The following is a 14,716-nucleotide window of genomic DNA, read 5'->3' on the forward strand; positions in this document are numbered from 1 at the left end:
GCTTGTGGTCCTTGGCTGAAATACCTAAAAGACTGAGAAGAGCAGAGGAGCTCTGGAAGGCAGTCACTCATTTCTCTTGTTGAACTTTGAGTAGGACAGTTGAAGAAAAATACTTTGGCCACATTCTGCTGTCATGGGGAATCTAGTGCCCTGTCTTTAGAAGTAAATAATATCAGAGAAGCTCTTGGACTTGTCTTTAATGATGGTGTGTGTGTGTGTGTGTGTGTGTGTGTGTGTGTGTGTGTGTTCAGGAAGTGGTCACAGTAAGATGACAGCGAGGTTGCCAAGGACTGACTGTTATTTTAATTTCGTTTTATTTCAGATCTAAAAGGAAAGTCCTTGGCCGGAAAGACTCAGAAGACGACCACACTCGAAATCACTCTCCCTCCCCGCCTGTGACACCCACGAGTGCTGCCCCTAACCTGGCCTCTCCAAAGCAAGTAGGGTCTATCCAGAGAAGCATAAAAAAGAGCACTACCAGCAGTGACAACTTCAAAGCTCTGCTGCTAAAGAAGGGGAGTCGCTCGGACACCAGCGCTCGCATGTCAGCGGCTGAGATGCTCAAGTCTACGGACCCTCGCTTCCAAAGATCTAGGTCGGAGCCTTCGGCCGACATCCCGGACAGCCCATCCAGCTGCTCCCCCAACAAGAACAGGAGAGCTCAGGAAGAGTGGGCCAAAAACGAAGGTCTGATGCCTCGGAGTCTGTCCTTTTCGGGCCCTCGGTACAGCCGCAGCAGGACACCACCATCTGCGGCCAGCAGCAGGTACAGCATGCGGAACCGCATCCAGAGCAGCCCCATGACTGTCATCTCCGAGGGAGAGGGAGAACCTGCTGAGCCAGCGGACAACAAAGCACGCAGGGCCCTGGATGCTACCAAGGTGTGCTCTCTGGACAGACTGACGGGGCAGGAGATGGACCGGGACAGCCTGCTCTGTAGCGAGGAGCCTGCCTCTGTGGATGGGATAGGAAGGGCTGAGGGCAACGGTCCCTCGGAGCAGTGTGGGGGTACCGAACAGAAGAGTTAGTATCAGAGCCTGCCTCTCATGAGTGAGGCAGGAAGGTGAGCTGTGCATCACTCTAGGAAGTCTCTGTGGCCTTTTCCTGGCTTGTGGGGACCCCACTCAGCATTGGTGTTGGGGAGGTCTCGGCCTTTCGGGTCTCTTAGGACTCGCTCGCCGTGTGGCTTAAAAGCAAGTAGAAGCATCAACTTCTGAAAGTGCTTCCTGGGGAAGATGGTTTGGTTTTGTTGTTTCGTTTTGTTTTTCCCAAAATGCTGGGTGTGTGTATATGTGTGAATTTTGAAGACTTCATTCTAACAAATACACACACTAACGTTACGTATAGAAATAGGAGAAAAGGTCAGAGTTCAAGTAGGGTAACGAGAGTCCACTAGACCAGGGTGAAAAGTGGTTTCAACGCATTACGGGTGTGGGAATGTGTAAGTTCACGAAGAGACTGGAAGCCGTTACTTCTAACAGTCAGTGGGCTGGTTCTAAGTATAGAACATGTCTGTGTGTGCACTTACTCAAGACACACGGGAAACCAGGAAGGGGCTGGGAAGTGGCTAAGCAACTCATTGGTTCAGGTACTTTAGGGGGCAGGGGAGGCCTTGCTGCAGCTGCCTCCTTCTCCTCCCTCCTCCCTCCTGCTCCTCCCTCTTCCTCCTCCTGCTCCTCCCTCCTCCTTCTCCGCTTGTAAAAATTACACGAATGGAAGTGGCAAGGCTGTGTCCTGTGCCTACTGCATACATTTCTAGCCTTGATATCAGAAGCATGGGTGGGTTTTTAGTTTTTTTTTTTTTTTTTTTTAATGAATTCCTTCCTGGAGTTGTTATAGAAGAATGAAGAAGGAAGGAAGAGAGGCATCGTGAGAGATGGGTAGGGGAGTGATTAATACTGCTGGATTTGTTTCCTGCTTATTAAATAAAATATTTTCACAATGAACTCAGAAAACACGCACTGTAGAATTATGGGTGAAGCTTTTCTTTTAAAGAGTCGGTTTGTTTTACAATCAGAGTTTTAACTTCCATGTGACAGTTTGTCACTTGAAATGTGACACCTGGCATTTTCTAACTTTTGGCTATACCAAAGAAAAATAATATGTCTATTTTTCACCCCTGAACTGCTTACAGCATCTTGTTTTAATTTAGAAGGGCTTACCAAAATCTATTATATATTCTCTCCCTTTGAAGAAAATGGTGACTCTAGTTAGTGACTGAAATTGATGAAAATCGGTAGGGCGTGGCTATGAACTAGCCCTGGGAAATGAGTTTTTAGATTAAAAAGATATTTTTCTTTTGCACAGCCTGGTTTGTATGATTTTATATTTGTTTATGAGTTGAGTTGCTGAGTCCCTTCGAGGCTCCTCCCATCAGAATTGCAAATGTGCTTTAGAACCGGGATTAAAGTGTACAACCGTATTTATTTTAATATCACCTCCTTGGGCTCCTTGCCCACTGCCAGGTTCTGTGTATCCAGCCGAAGCACACGCTACCTTAGTCTCACAGTGGCTACACTGACCTTCTAAAGCTGCTGGCAGTGGCCACTGACAATGTGTGACAGTGTCTGGAAGTCAAACCACACAAGCCAAAGCATCCCAAGGCTTCTTCCACAGAACCTTTGATAGCCATTTCAGATACATCTCTGAGGAGAGAATCTAGCAAACAAAGCACGCCTCACGGCCACAAATGATGACCTGACATGTGGCCTCAGAGATCTTTTTTTTTTTTTTTAATCCGCTGTGTCACTTTTCAACTGCGTGGGCACACAGATCATCTCCTGTAAATCTTAGGCCATGTTGACATTTGAATACCTAAAAGAGATTAGAATGTATGTGGATATCAGAAATCTTGAACTTAATATATCACTATTTGTTTGATAAGCAGCATTAGAACTAATTATAAAATGATTTAAAATCCCTCATTTAAAAGGTATTTATTAGGTTTTAAGTTTGTTTTCAATAAAACAATTGTAAAGCCAGTATTTGAAACGTCTTTGTATGTGCATTTAATTCTTTCACGCTTTCCTAGAAGTACATATTGTATATTGAACATATCCTTTCTCACACCCCTCTTTCCTCGTCTCTCCACCTCCCATTAGTTGCCTCGATCCCTTAGACAGTTTAATTTCTGCTTTTCATGTACACACAGATTTAAATAACCTGACGTTTCTACTACTACAGAATTATTGAGTATATTCCTGGATATCCAGTAACCAGCAGTAAAAACCCAGGGGATGTCTGGGGGGTGGGGGTGGGGAAGGAGACCAACATCACAGGTACTGGCTGGTACCTCTAAAGATATAAGGAGCAGCATCCAAAGATGCCATCCTGCAGTGTGACGATGGATGGACCGGTGACTTATTTGGGATGGCATGTGGAGGGAGGGCTAGGAGAATACACATGGAAAGAAGAAAGACTCATGGCAGAGATATGTGCTCTCAGCTTTGCCAATGTTTCTTGTGTGAGGACCACTTCTGCTTGTAGGCTGAGTCCCACTCACGGCTTCATGAGAGCAAACTGGTCCTTCTCATACCTAGGAGCTAGAGAAGCCCTGGGGTTAAACTTCCACTTCATTTTTCTAAGAATTAGAGAGAAATAAGTGAGTGTTTGCTTTGCCTGTTGGAAGCAGTCTTAACTTTGGTTGGCTTGCCATCCTCTGAGAATTTCTGAAGAATTATAATTGAAACCTGTCACCTTTCATGTGGGGACAAGAATGAATACATATACATTAAATTATATAAAATATATTTTTATATAATAAATATATTTTTATAATATACATATTTCCCTCCATATTCATGAGTTCTGTATCCATGAAGCCAGCTAACTATTAAGTAATATTTGAAAAAAGGGTGGGTTGGGCTTGCCTTTCATGTATGAGGCTCATATTAGACCATTTTGTTCATCTGAGGAATCACAATGGAAAGAAAAAGGAGAATTTCAGGGTCTCCATTATCTTCATGAACAGGTGATGCACTACACTCTGTAGCTGTATCCGGGGAGGTACATGGCGTACTAGACAAACCCCATTGTTTGTTCATAAATGTTTGCTCAGCCTACATGTGAATAAATGTTTATATTGATGAGAGTCCATCATTTGCATCTTATGGATGTTGCTAGCTCTGCCAACTTTATAACATGGTAGTTCTTATAGAATCTAAGTAAAAACAATTTGGGGCACAGTAACACAGTCCCGTGTTTCATCTCTCCCAGCATCATACGGTATTCCAGAAGATACTATTATGGATGTCTTATATAATCCTTATAGTTAGAACTCACTTTTAGGACCCCAGGAACCTGCACTGTAGTTCTCCTATTTCATACGAGAGAGACAGACAGACAGACAGACAGACTGACAGACAGACAGATGTGCATACTTGTGGAGATCAGAGGTTTGATGTTGAATGTATTCAATTGCTCTTCATCTTATTTTTTGAGAAAAAAAATCTCTCACTGAAACTGGAGCTTGATGGAGCAAAGCTATCTGGCCAGTGAACATCAGGAATCTGCTTGTCTCTGTGTCCCCAGTCCTGGGACTTCAGGTGCACAGTCCCATACCCAGCTTCTTCCATGAAAGCCAGAGCTCTGAACTCAGACGCTCAGTGTGTGGTAGGCACTACCAGTAGAACCATCTTCTGCCCATCCGATCTCACCACCCGCCACACCCCAAACGTGGTCTGTTGTTTGTTTTCTTTACCACAAATGCCTCCAGTGCCACAGGATCCAGGTGGCCGAGCACTTATTTTGTAAATTGTTTTTGGTGGTCATGGTGCTGTAATCACAGCAGAAAAGTAATGGAAACAAGGAGTTCCAAGACCAGCCTGGATTAGAGATCTGGTCTTAACAACAATGAAAGAGGGGGAGGAGAGAGATCTATCAGCCTGTCCTCGCTATTTATCGGGTTCCCTTCCCCCCCCCCCCCGTTTGACTCTTTCTAGGCATCACAGACCTGGTCTGGTTGGACATTTGCTGTAGTTAGTTAGTTGACCTTCAGATTTTGTAAGGACTTGTAATAGTTGGTTTTGCATCTGTGCCTTTGTGTGCATACATATATGTGTGTGTGTGTGTGCATGTGGAAGTCAGAAGACCACATCAGGTATTATTCCTCAAGTATGATCACCTTAACTTTTTGAGACAATGGTTCCAACTGGCCTGAAACTCATGAAGTAGGCTAACCTGACTGACCAAGCCTCAACCATAGGCCTGATTCACCTCCTCATCAATACGAAAGCAAGTGTGAACCACTACACCGGCATTTTTAAAATGGTTCTTGGACTTGACCTCCGGTCCCTGTGATTTTAAGTTGTTTGTTTTCCTAAGGTGCTGGAGATAGGACCTAGGCTCTTCAGTATGGTGGGGGTGTGACGGCTGATCCTAGTTGTTAACTTGACACACCTGGGAAGAGGGATTCTAAAAGGAAAAATTGCATTCATCAAATTAACCTGTGGGCGTAACTGTCAGGGCATTTTCTTGATTGCTACTTGAGAGGGAAAGTCCCTGCCCACTGTGGGCAGCACCAACTCTAGGCAGATGAGCCTGGGTTGTACAAGAACGTAGCCGAACCATCCAGAATGGGCAGCAAACTCCTAAGCAGTGTTCCTCCTCCATGGTGTCTCCTTTGTGTTCCTGCCACAACTCCAAATCTCAGCAAAGAAGTGACCATTTTTTGGTCACATTAGCACGCAGCAGGTAAGATCAATGCCAGCTTCACATCAGTAACCCCAGTTCTAAACCAGGCCACCCCTCAACACCCCAGCTCTGTAACTGCCCCTCTTAAGCTATAACTCAATCCCTAAATGCTTTAGACAGTCCTTTAATCACTGCACAATAGGGTTTCTAAAGCCCCATGTAAGGTCAGCAGCTTTCTTTATCCAGAGAGCCGGTGCCCTAGAAGCCCAGCAGCCCCACCCAGCCAGCAGAGTGCACGGCACTTCATAGTGGGCACCGAGCACAGCCTCTTCCTTCGATCACTGTCACATCTACCCAAGATGTACCCTCTGGCCCCTGGCTTTCCTCATTCTCATCTCTACGGTCTCTCCTTCAGGAAGCCCTCCCCTGACCATACTGTGTGACAGCCATGTAACCTTCCATTCCTCTCTCTCACAGCCTCATTTCAATTCTTTTCATATATGTGTTCATATATGTACAGGCACATATGTGTACGGGAGCATGCATGAATATGTGTATATGTTTGGAGGCCAGAGAACAACCTTGGCAGTCTTTTCATCGGGGTGATGTCCACTTTGTTGTTTTGTTTTTGTTTTTGTTTGAGATTAGGTTGGCTTAGAATTCACCAACTGGCTAGAGGCTTGCCAGAGAGCATTCGAGCTTTAATTATCATGAGGTTTCTGAGATGTCCCTGTCTCCAGTTCTCTAGTATTAAGCTTCTAAGCATGTCATCAAGTCTAGGTTTTTGATTTGATTTTAATGTGGACTCTAGGCATTGGATACAGGTCCTCATGTTTGTATAGTAAACATCTTAACTAATGAAAGTATCTCCCCAGAAAGCCTTGTATCAACTCTTGATAGCACTTGCCATAATTTCAAGTCATCTTATTTCAGTTGAAATTCTCACTCTAGGATGCAAAGTCCATTCAGACAGGACCCCTGCCTGTCATGAGCACTACTATATTTTCAGCAGGCAGCTGGACTCAGTAGATAAATAAATTGTTGCCAGAGCTCGTGAACAGCAAGTCACAGACGAGGGAACATGAGAATAGAGCCAGGAACACAGTAGGGTCTCCATAATGGCTTGAACAATGAAAATCAATGCCATGTCCGGGAACTAACTCTCTCTCTCTCTCTCTCTCTCTCTCTCTCTCTCTCTCTCTCTCTGTATTGGAGGAAATTTAAAATTTTTTAAGCTAAGTGATGACTGTAAATGGATGAGTGAATTCTATGAATTCTTTTTGGCCTTCTTTTTAAAGTCCTCTGAAAACTTGACTTAACCTATAGCCTAAAGCTCAAACAAGCCTTTGATCAACTCTTTCCAGGGCAGCTGGATAAAGAGGCAATGGGGGCAGGGATGGGGCATGAGCAAGCAAGGAAGCTGGACTGTCCTATATGAGAGTCAAGAGAAAACAAAACAAACAAATAAACAATGAGGATTTCTTGTGGGGGAATCAGATTCCCAAATCGGAGTCTGTTCTGGGTGCAGCAACGGGGAATTGAGTCAACAGAGAAGACATGATCTCATTCATGGGCAAAATTAGACCAATAACAACTGGAAGGTTAAAACTTAGAAAAGAATGTCTAAACATATCTGTTATGACAAGGGAAGCTTCACAAACAGTGTCAGCTATGACATTAACACATGTTCTGCTGTGAGAAACTGCATGGATCTAGCAAGTCAGGATTACTAAGGAAGAGGACAGGAAAATAGAATACACTGACCTTGAATGGGACAAAAGTCAATTTTCTTTTTGAGTATCTTTGAGCTGTAATTGTATTTTGGCCATCAGAAATAGATTCCTCTTACTTAAAGTGGAAATTGCTGACTAAAAGATGCATGTTTCATACAAGGCTACAGATTAAAGACTGAAAACAGTGGAAGTTAGTGCTGTGTGGGCTTATCGGTAAGAGAGACTTAAAGGCAGCCAGTGGTAGATAGATAGATAGATAGATGATAGATAGATAGATGATAGAAACATCTATCTGGAATTTTTTAAGAAAAAATAATCCAAGAGCCACAAAGCAAGAAATAAAGTGCAATTTAAAAATTAGATAGATAGATATCCATGCTATAAAAGTAAAAAAATTACATGCAACTCAAGCAAATAATGCTGAGAATTAAAGATTCTTATATCTGCAATAATTTCAGAACCAGAAATGCAGCTTGTTCTGTATTAAAAACGACCATCTCACAGGTTTGTGTGCCAGGAGCTTATTACCACAGTTGGAGTGGAATGAATGGAAAAACCAGGTCAGCCTCTGCCCTTACAGTTTGGTCTGGGGAAAGTTACCCAAGAACTCCATGCCCCAGTTTCCTCTTCTCTAACAGAGGGTGCTCAGCTGTGGATTAGTGTGAAGTTTGACTGTGAAGATTCAGGTGAAATACTCAGAATGGTCTACGAAGATACCTGTAACTAAGGGGACAGATGTTACTAGAGCAGTGGTTCTCAACCTGTGGGTCACTATTCCTTTGGGGTTGAATGACTTTTTCATAGGGGTCGCCTAAGACCACCGGAAAATAGATATTTACACTAATTCAAGAACAGTAGAAAAATTACAGTTATGAAGTAGCAAAAGAAAAAAAAAACAATTTTATGGTTGGGGGGGTCCACATCAAAGGAACTGTAGTAAAGCATTAGGAAGACTAATAACCGCTGATCTAGTGAGTTTAATTTTACAAAGATGCCTTATAACATTGAAGTTGGAGGGATTTCATGTCTCATTTAGCTTTCTCCAATTTACTGGACCCTCAGTCGACTCTATGGTCATTTCTCAAGAAGCAACTGTGTGGCCTCTGCTTACACAGAAGTGGAAAGCATGCCACTTGTGAGCAGCTTTAATTATCACGAGGTTCCCAAGATCTAACTAGCTTTACACTGTCAGAGCCATCTTCCCAGGAGCCTGCATCAGAGTGAGCGCCATCTCTCTAACAGCGCCAGGGATCTGAGTGTGACTTGATCTTCCTAATAACAAGACTTAGTGCAAGGAGGGAAGGCTTTCTAACCTCCATGGCTCTGCAGCAGCCCACCCTTGGACAGAGAATGCCCATACAACCTCTAGAATGACTACACACTGTAAAAATTCAAGTGAATGTTACAATCAGGTATCAGTGTATTTCTTCAAAAGGCACACCTGTCACGTAGCATAGGAGGTCTCATCATCTCATAGAATTTATTTTCTGCCTCCAAATTTTGTCAACACGTTAAGGTAAGAACTGTCTTTGTTCAGGGAGCAACAGTTGGATGAGGACACGGATCCAATGGAAAAACGCAACAGCGGAGGCAAGGAAGGTTATTTTGTAGCCAACATAATTTACTTCTATGCAGAATCCATCATTACCATTTTCAGTGTTATTATAAGGAAGGGAGAACATCTGAATGCCATAAGGCCAAGGAGAGAGGCAAGATAATGGTGATAGCGCCAGTCGGAGGGAAAGGCCGTGGCGTTGTCCTGGATCCTCTCGGAAATGGAGGCCACCTGAGTCAGGACCCATTTACAGATTTGTCTGAATGCCCTGGATCTAAATAAAGCTACCTACAAAGGCACATTAGGAATAAGCATGATGCAGAGTGGTAGCTCAAGCCGAAAACACTATATATGTCGCCTATGAGTGCTCTCAATGTCTGCATTCAGCAGCAGGTCTGCCCCTGCTTCATTTCTTTGCTTCCTTATTTGTTCTCGACGGAGGGCTCATTTTTCTGAATCAGCCACACTTCGTTATTTCTATCAAGTAATTGGAAAGGACTACTGTAGCCTGCAGTGTAAAAGACCTTTTCGTTGAAAACTTTTCCTTCTTCCCTCAGAATGTTTGCTAAGGTCAAAAGTTGTTCTTGATTCTTTTGGCCACTGGAGAATCCATCAAAAGACCTACGGACAAGAAAGCGATTGTGCATGAGTGACTTTACTACAGATACCAGTGATGAGCTGAAGTCTGGGGCCCTGAAAGCTGGATGAAGTCTCACCTTGGAGAGACTCGGGAGGAAGATCAAGTCCCATCCTTTGACAGATTTGGAACTTACATCTTCTTGTGTGGACTAATATACACAAAACTCACCCTAGAGCCTTATGAAAATGTACATTGTGCATGTCTAGGATACAGCCCGATCGCCATTCCTAGGAACTTTCCAGAAACATACCAATGCGGCAACCATTCAGAAGCCCCCACACATGCTTGCTCCTCTTCCACAGCCAGGTCCCCTGTCTCCCTCCCACCCCCTTCTCTTCCTCCCTTCATTCTCAGGCTGCTCTGAAAGACACCATGCAGCACAGAGTCTTGCTATATAGCCCAGGCAACCTTTAGCAGCACTGTGTAGCTGGGGCAAGACTCAAACTCACGATCCTCATAATTCACCCACTCCAATGCTAGTGTTATAGAAGAATGCCATCATGCCTGACTTCACTGTGTTGTGCTGCATTTGTTCTACTATTGCTGCTGCATACTTTTGAGATGGAGCCTTAGTTGCTTAGGCTGTGTCTAAACTCTCAGGCTTAAGTTCTGTCTCAGCTTCCCAACTACCTGGGATTATAAGAGTGTGTCCACAGACCCGAGTCAGACATTCACTAAAATGCTTCCCCCTTCTTTCTCTTCTGGTCAAAGAGTACACAGTGGGTTACAGATAAACACAATATAGTTTTGGTGTCTATACATTCATAGCCCAGTGGATGAGGTCAACATTTTGACAGCATTATCTAAACATCTAAGTACTCTAACCAAAGGGCTCTGAGAAATCCTAAGGATTCAGTCCATGCTAATGGGTGTCTTCTGAGCTGGTCTTGCAATGAAGGATGATTTTCCCAAACGAAGAAAGAAAAATGGAAATGACAAAATTATAAAGCATTGTCAGAACGAGGCATAAAATGAGGTCTAAAATGAGAGCTGAAGCCAGAAGCAAGAAAGTTACATAGTAGTCCATGACCTTCTGGGATCATGGACAGGATGCTGAGCAGAAAGGAACCTGCTGAGATTTGGATATAAACAGAGGCAAAGAGACAGGACAGATTAGAGGGATAGAGCTGCTACAAGGAATGGGAAAGAGAATAAAAGTTTAATAAACTGCACACATGAAAGAATCCTGGGGAGGGGCGTAGGAACATTCTCGTGAAGACAGGGAGGGTGGGGGAGAGGGGCAGGGAGGAGGTATGGGATGTGGAACAGTTGGAGGGTGGACCATGAAGGGAATAAAATCTGTAGTGTAAAAAAATCAATTAACCAATCAATCAATTAATTAAAAAATATATATATATACATACTTTTTTCTTTAAAAAGAAAGCATCCCAGGATTAAATCGCACTAGCACACTGACCTGCAGAAGTACAGGACATGCAAGGACTGTGATTTTTACACAGAAAGTTAAGAAAGAGAAGCAAAAAGTATTTTTAGCATGCTTCATTGGTATATGTTTTATTATAAATGTGCTCATGTAAAAATGAAATCAGTCTGGCTGCCCTTGACAAGAGCCTTCCAAGAAGAGCAAAGCCCATGTCTACCGTATTCAACAATGTCTCCTTATGCCCAAATGCACTTTGGCAGAGGGCAAGAGCAAGGGCTGGGCCACCCCAGATGCTCCCCACTACAGCCTTCCCTAATGGAACTGTGGGAGAGGAGACACCAGATCAGAAGAGTGACTGGTATGCACCTGTAGCCTGGTAGCATCTCAAGGAGGTGATTCTAAACATAACAACTTTGCTGGGCTTGGGGGTACCCAGAGCCATGAGACTCAGATATGTCGGGTATCAAGGGCCCAATTCCTGTCCAGGAAAGCTTTGGGGACCCAACATCCATCTCATTCCAACAGACCCTGGCAGGCAGAGCCTTGAGACAAGAAAGAGATCTAAAGCCTTGACTGAGGCCCGTTAGTTTTCCTTCTCTATAGTTTCCATTTGAAAGGGGATGTTCCTCCTCTGCATGTCACAGTGTTGTACAAACAAGCCCATAGCTTGTTTGACTTTTACAGGCCCACAGCTGGAGAGAATTTGCTTTGAGATAAGTCATGCTTTGAGTCTCAGGCCAGATTTTATTTGAATGTTATTTAGATGAGTCTTTTGAGTCAATGCTGAAATAGGCTAAGATTCTAGGGCTGGTAAAATGCGACTGGATGCATTTTTGTGAGTGAGAAAAGACACAAAGTTTCTTCAGTTAGGAACAGAATGCTGTGGACTGAATGCCTGTCTCTCTCAAATTCACATCGAACTCCTAATCACAAGTGGGATAGTTTAAAGAGCCTCTGGAGGGTGGTTAGATCCTGAGGGAACTGAGCCCTTAAGAAAGGGATTATCACCCTTACAAAAGAGGGTCAAATGTGCTTATATGAATCAGCAAATGGCCCCTAGCCAGTCACTACAACTGTAAGTGCCTTGACCTTGAACCTAGCTTCTAGAAAGAACTACAAAAGCAAACTTGTGTTTGTGGTAAGCCACAGAGTCTATAGTATTCGTTGTGCCAGCCCAAACAGACTAGGACAGACACCATATGCTGTTTTTTGAAGGCATTATTGTTCAGATCTATCTATTTTGTAGGAAAGGATAGTCCTATGCTCCAGGTGATACAATTTGTGCTATGTTTTATATGTGGGAGGCATATAATAGACTTCTCAATAAATGGATTCTGTCTTGCAATAGACTTCAGTGACATTTTAAAACCAAGACAGTAGGAAAACATCCTGAAATCTAGTAGACTGTTCTTATGGAAGGGTGAGATGCTTGTGGAATGGTGAATGCACACAGGTAAAACCAGCAGCCAGCTGACCAGCAGGCAGCATGGCTGTGAATTATCTACCACTTACCGCACGAACACCGTCATTTCAGCTCTGTCTTCAATGAAGACATCTGACTCTGAAGGCCTGGGTGGATCGGGTTGCTGCTCAGAGGGGATGTACAGGGAAATCGTAATGGTAGACTCACTGAAAGGACTTGAGCCGGGCTCCACGTAGCTTGTCACCGGAGCTGTCAGCTTGATTTTCATCTCTACGTCATGAAAAAAATTAAAGCAATTTTAGCATATTATGGCTGATATTTCTTGATTTCCTTTACATTACCACTATAAATATGTACCCTTGAGATGTCTCATCTTTTTGTTTTTTTATAAAGGGGTAGTGGTAGAATGACACATTACATTAAACAATTTTCTGTAGTGTTGTTTTCTTGGGTTAATAAATTCTATATTTTTAAACATAAAGAAGAAATCACAGAAAGCATGGGCCAATTAATTATTTTTCTCTATATCTCAGGAATTGTGGTCCTAAGGCGAAGAGACTTGCAAAATTACCCACACACACACACACAACTTGAGGCTCATGCCCTTGCACATTTTCCTGTCCCTTGATATCACTATTAGAGGCATTTGGCACAGGAAAGGACTTCTCCCTAGGTAGAGTCCCATTTCATCTAGAAAAAAAAAATGAGGAAAGTACAGACCTTGACAAGCAGAACCCAGCAACACTCTACTGTAGCTACACTAAAGTTCTTGAAGCCAATCGTGAATAAAAACATTAGAGTTTCAGTCATCTGGTTATTCGTCTATTACAAAACAGAATTCTTCAGGAGACTAAAACTCAGTAATCGCAGCATCTCAGAGGCTACTTTTACCTTTCTCATTTTTGCCTTGAATGTAGCCATTCAATTTTGTGAAACCAGTCTGGATGGCTGAATCCCAGTCCAGAGACTCCACGCAAGTGCTGACCCACTTAGCTGGTCCGTAGTGCCGGATCTCATAACTTCCTGGCTAAAATGGTACAGAGAAAACTTAAAGAGAAATAACTCATGAACCATGAACAGCAGCAACTCATGAACGTCAGGAGGTGAGAGTCCACAATACAGGAGAGCTGCTGCCCCCCTCCCCCCAGGGTCTAGCCTGAGGTTCCGGTTCTTTAGGACAAGCAAGGACTCTCCTGAGGTTTCCCTACAGGTTGGAGAGCAGATACTGCCCTAAGGACAGGTTGCAAGCTTTTCTTAAATCGAAGCACTGGGTCTGTGTAGTAGTAGCCAGTTCCTCCCTACCGGACCCACTCCACGGACAGGAAGTGGATGTATGACTCTCTCCTGGGGTCAGCTAAACAACGCATCTCCTGGTTCACGCAGGATCGAAAATAGTACATTTTTTAAACTTAACTCTAGGGGACTCTTCATATCACGGTAAAGTAGCCCAGATGAATCTTTGCGGGCCCTGGAAGACGCCTACCTGGGGGTCTATGTCCTCCGGAGCTTTCCAGCTCGGCATCTCCAGGGCCTGCTCCTCTGAGCCCTCGGCCACCCCGAGGTCTGGCTCCGGCTCCTCTGCCATGATTAAGGGCAGCTTGGGAGAGGCGCGCCCTGTTTGTGTTCACCGGCCACTCTGTTCTGAGTCCCCTCCCCACCGGCGCACGCACGGCCCTGCAGCCCTTACTGCGGGTCCGTAGGACATTCTCGGTCTGAGCCGCAAGGCGGCGTCGCGACCAACCCCAGGCTTGCGCCAGCCCTGGCCACACCCCTCTGCAGGGATAAGGTCAGGATCAGCTAGCTGATCAGACTGATCAGGATCCGCCGGCTGGCCTTGGGTCATCCAGGTCCTCTGCAGAGTCCCTCCCGCCTAGCTGATGTTTTGCAGAACTGGATTGTGGGCAGTGGTGGGCGGAGGACTGAGCAGCTCCTAGCTCGGTTTCTGTGGAACCAGTCCGGGCACCCATTCAGGGAGCCTCTCCCTACATTGAAAACGCCGCCAGCGCCTCTGCAAAATCAGCTTCCTCCCCACCCTCACAAAAGAGAATCGCCTGCCCCAAGACTTCCGCAGCGGAGCTCCAAGACCTCTAGCAGCTAGCACTCAGGACTCTGACTCCTGCTGCCCTTAGATTCTGGAGTCCAAATTGGGATCAGCAGACCGATTTATACTAGAAGGGCAGCCAGGGCCCACAGTTTTCAGGTTTGCTCAAAGTGGAAAGTCAAAGGAGACCCAGCATCTTTGGGGAGAGCAATGTGTGTGTGTGTGTGTGTGTGTGTGTGTGTGTGTGTGTGTGTGTGTGTGTTGTGTCTTGGGCTACTGAAACCATCTGAGTCCTCCAGTCAGCCCTGG

General features: G+C 44.5%; 2 protein-coding genes across 2 annotated transcripts in view; one reads left to right on the top strand and one right to left on the bottom strand.

Moving 5' to 3' along the window:
* Window positions 1-3,246, top strand: part of Nhsl1 (NHS like 1) — a 217,440-nt gene extending 214,194 nt beyond the window's left edge. The window contains 2 exon segments of the mRNA XM_085842668.1: window positions 323-1,010; window positions 1,013-3,246. Of these exon segments, the coding sequence (XP_085698794.1) occupies window positions 323-1,010; window positions 1,013-1,054 (730 nt within the window). The 3' untranslated portion in view covers window positions 1,055-3,246.
* Window positions 3,247-8,964: 5,718 nt separating this feature from the next.
* Hebp2 (heme binding protein 2) lies at window positions 8,965-14,244 on the bottom strand. The gene is made up of 4 exons (XM_021174589.3): window positions 13,850-14,244; window positions 13,258-13,393; window positions 12,456-12,636; window positions 8,965-9,540 (listed from the first exon to the last, which is right to left on the bottom strand). Exons 1-4 carry the CDS (start codon window positions 13,949-13,951, stop codon window positions 9,342-9,344), a joined length of 618 nt encoding a protein of 205 aa, XP_021030248.1. The 5' UTR covers window positions 13,952-14,244; the 3' UTR covers window positions 8,965-9,341.
* Between the last annotated feature and the right edge of the window lie 472 nt (window positions 14,245-14,716).

This window comes from Mus caroli, unplaced genomic scaffold (genome assembly GCF_978045245.1).
Source record: "Mus caroli unplaced genomic scaffold, Mus_caroli_1 scaffold_9, whole genome shotgun sequence".
Classification (NCBI taxonomy): Eukaryota; Metazoa; Chordata; class Mammalia; order Rodentia; family Muridae; genus Mus; species Mus caroli.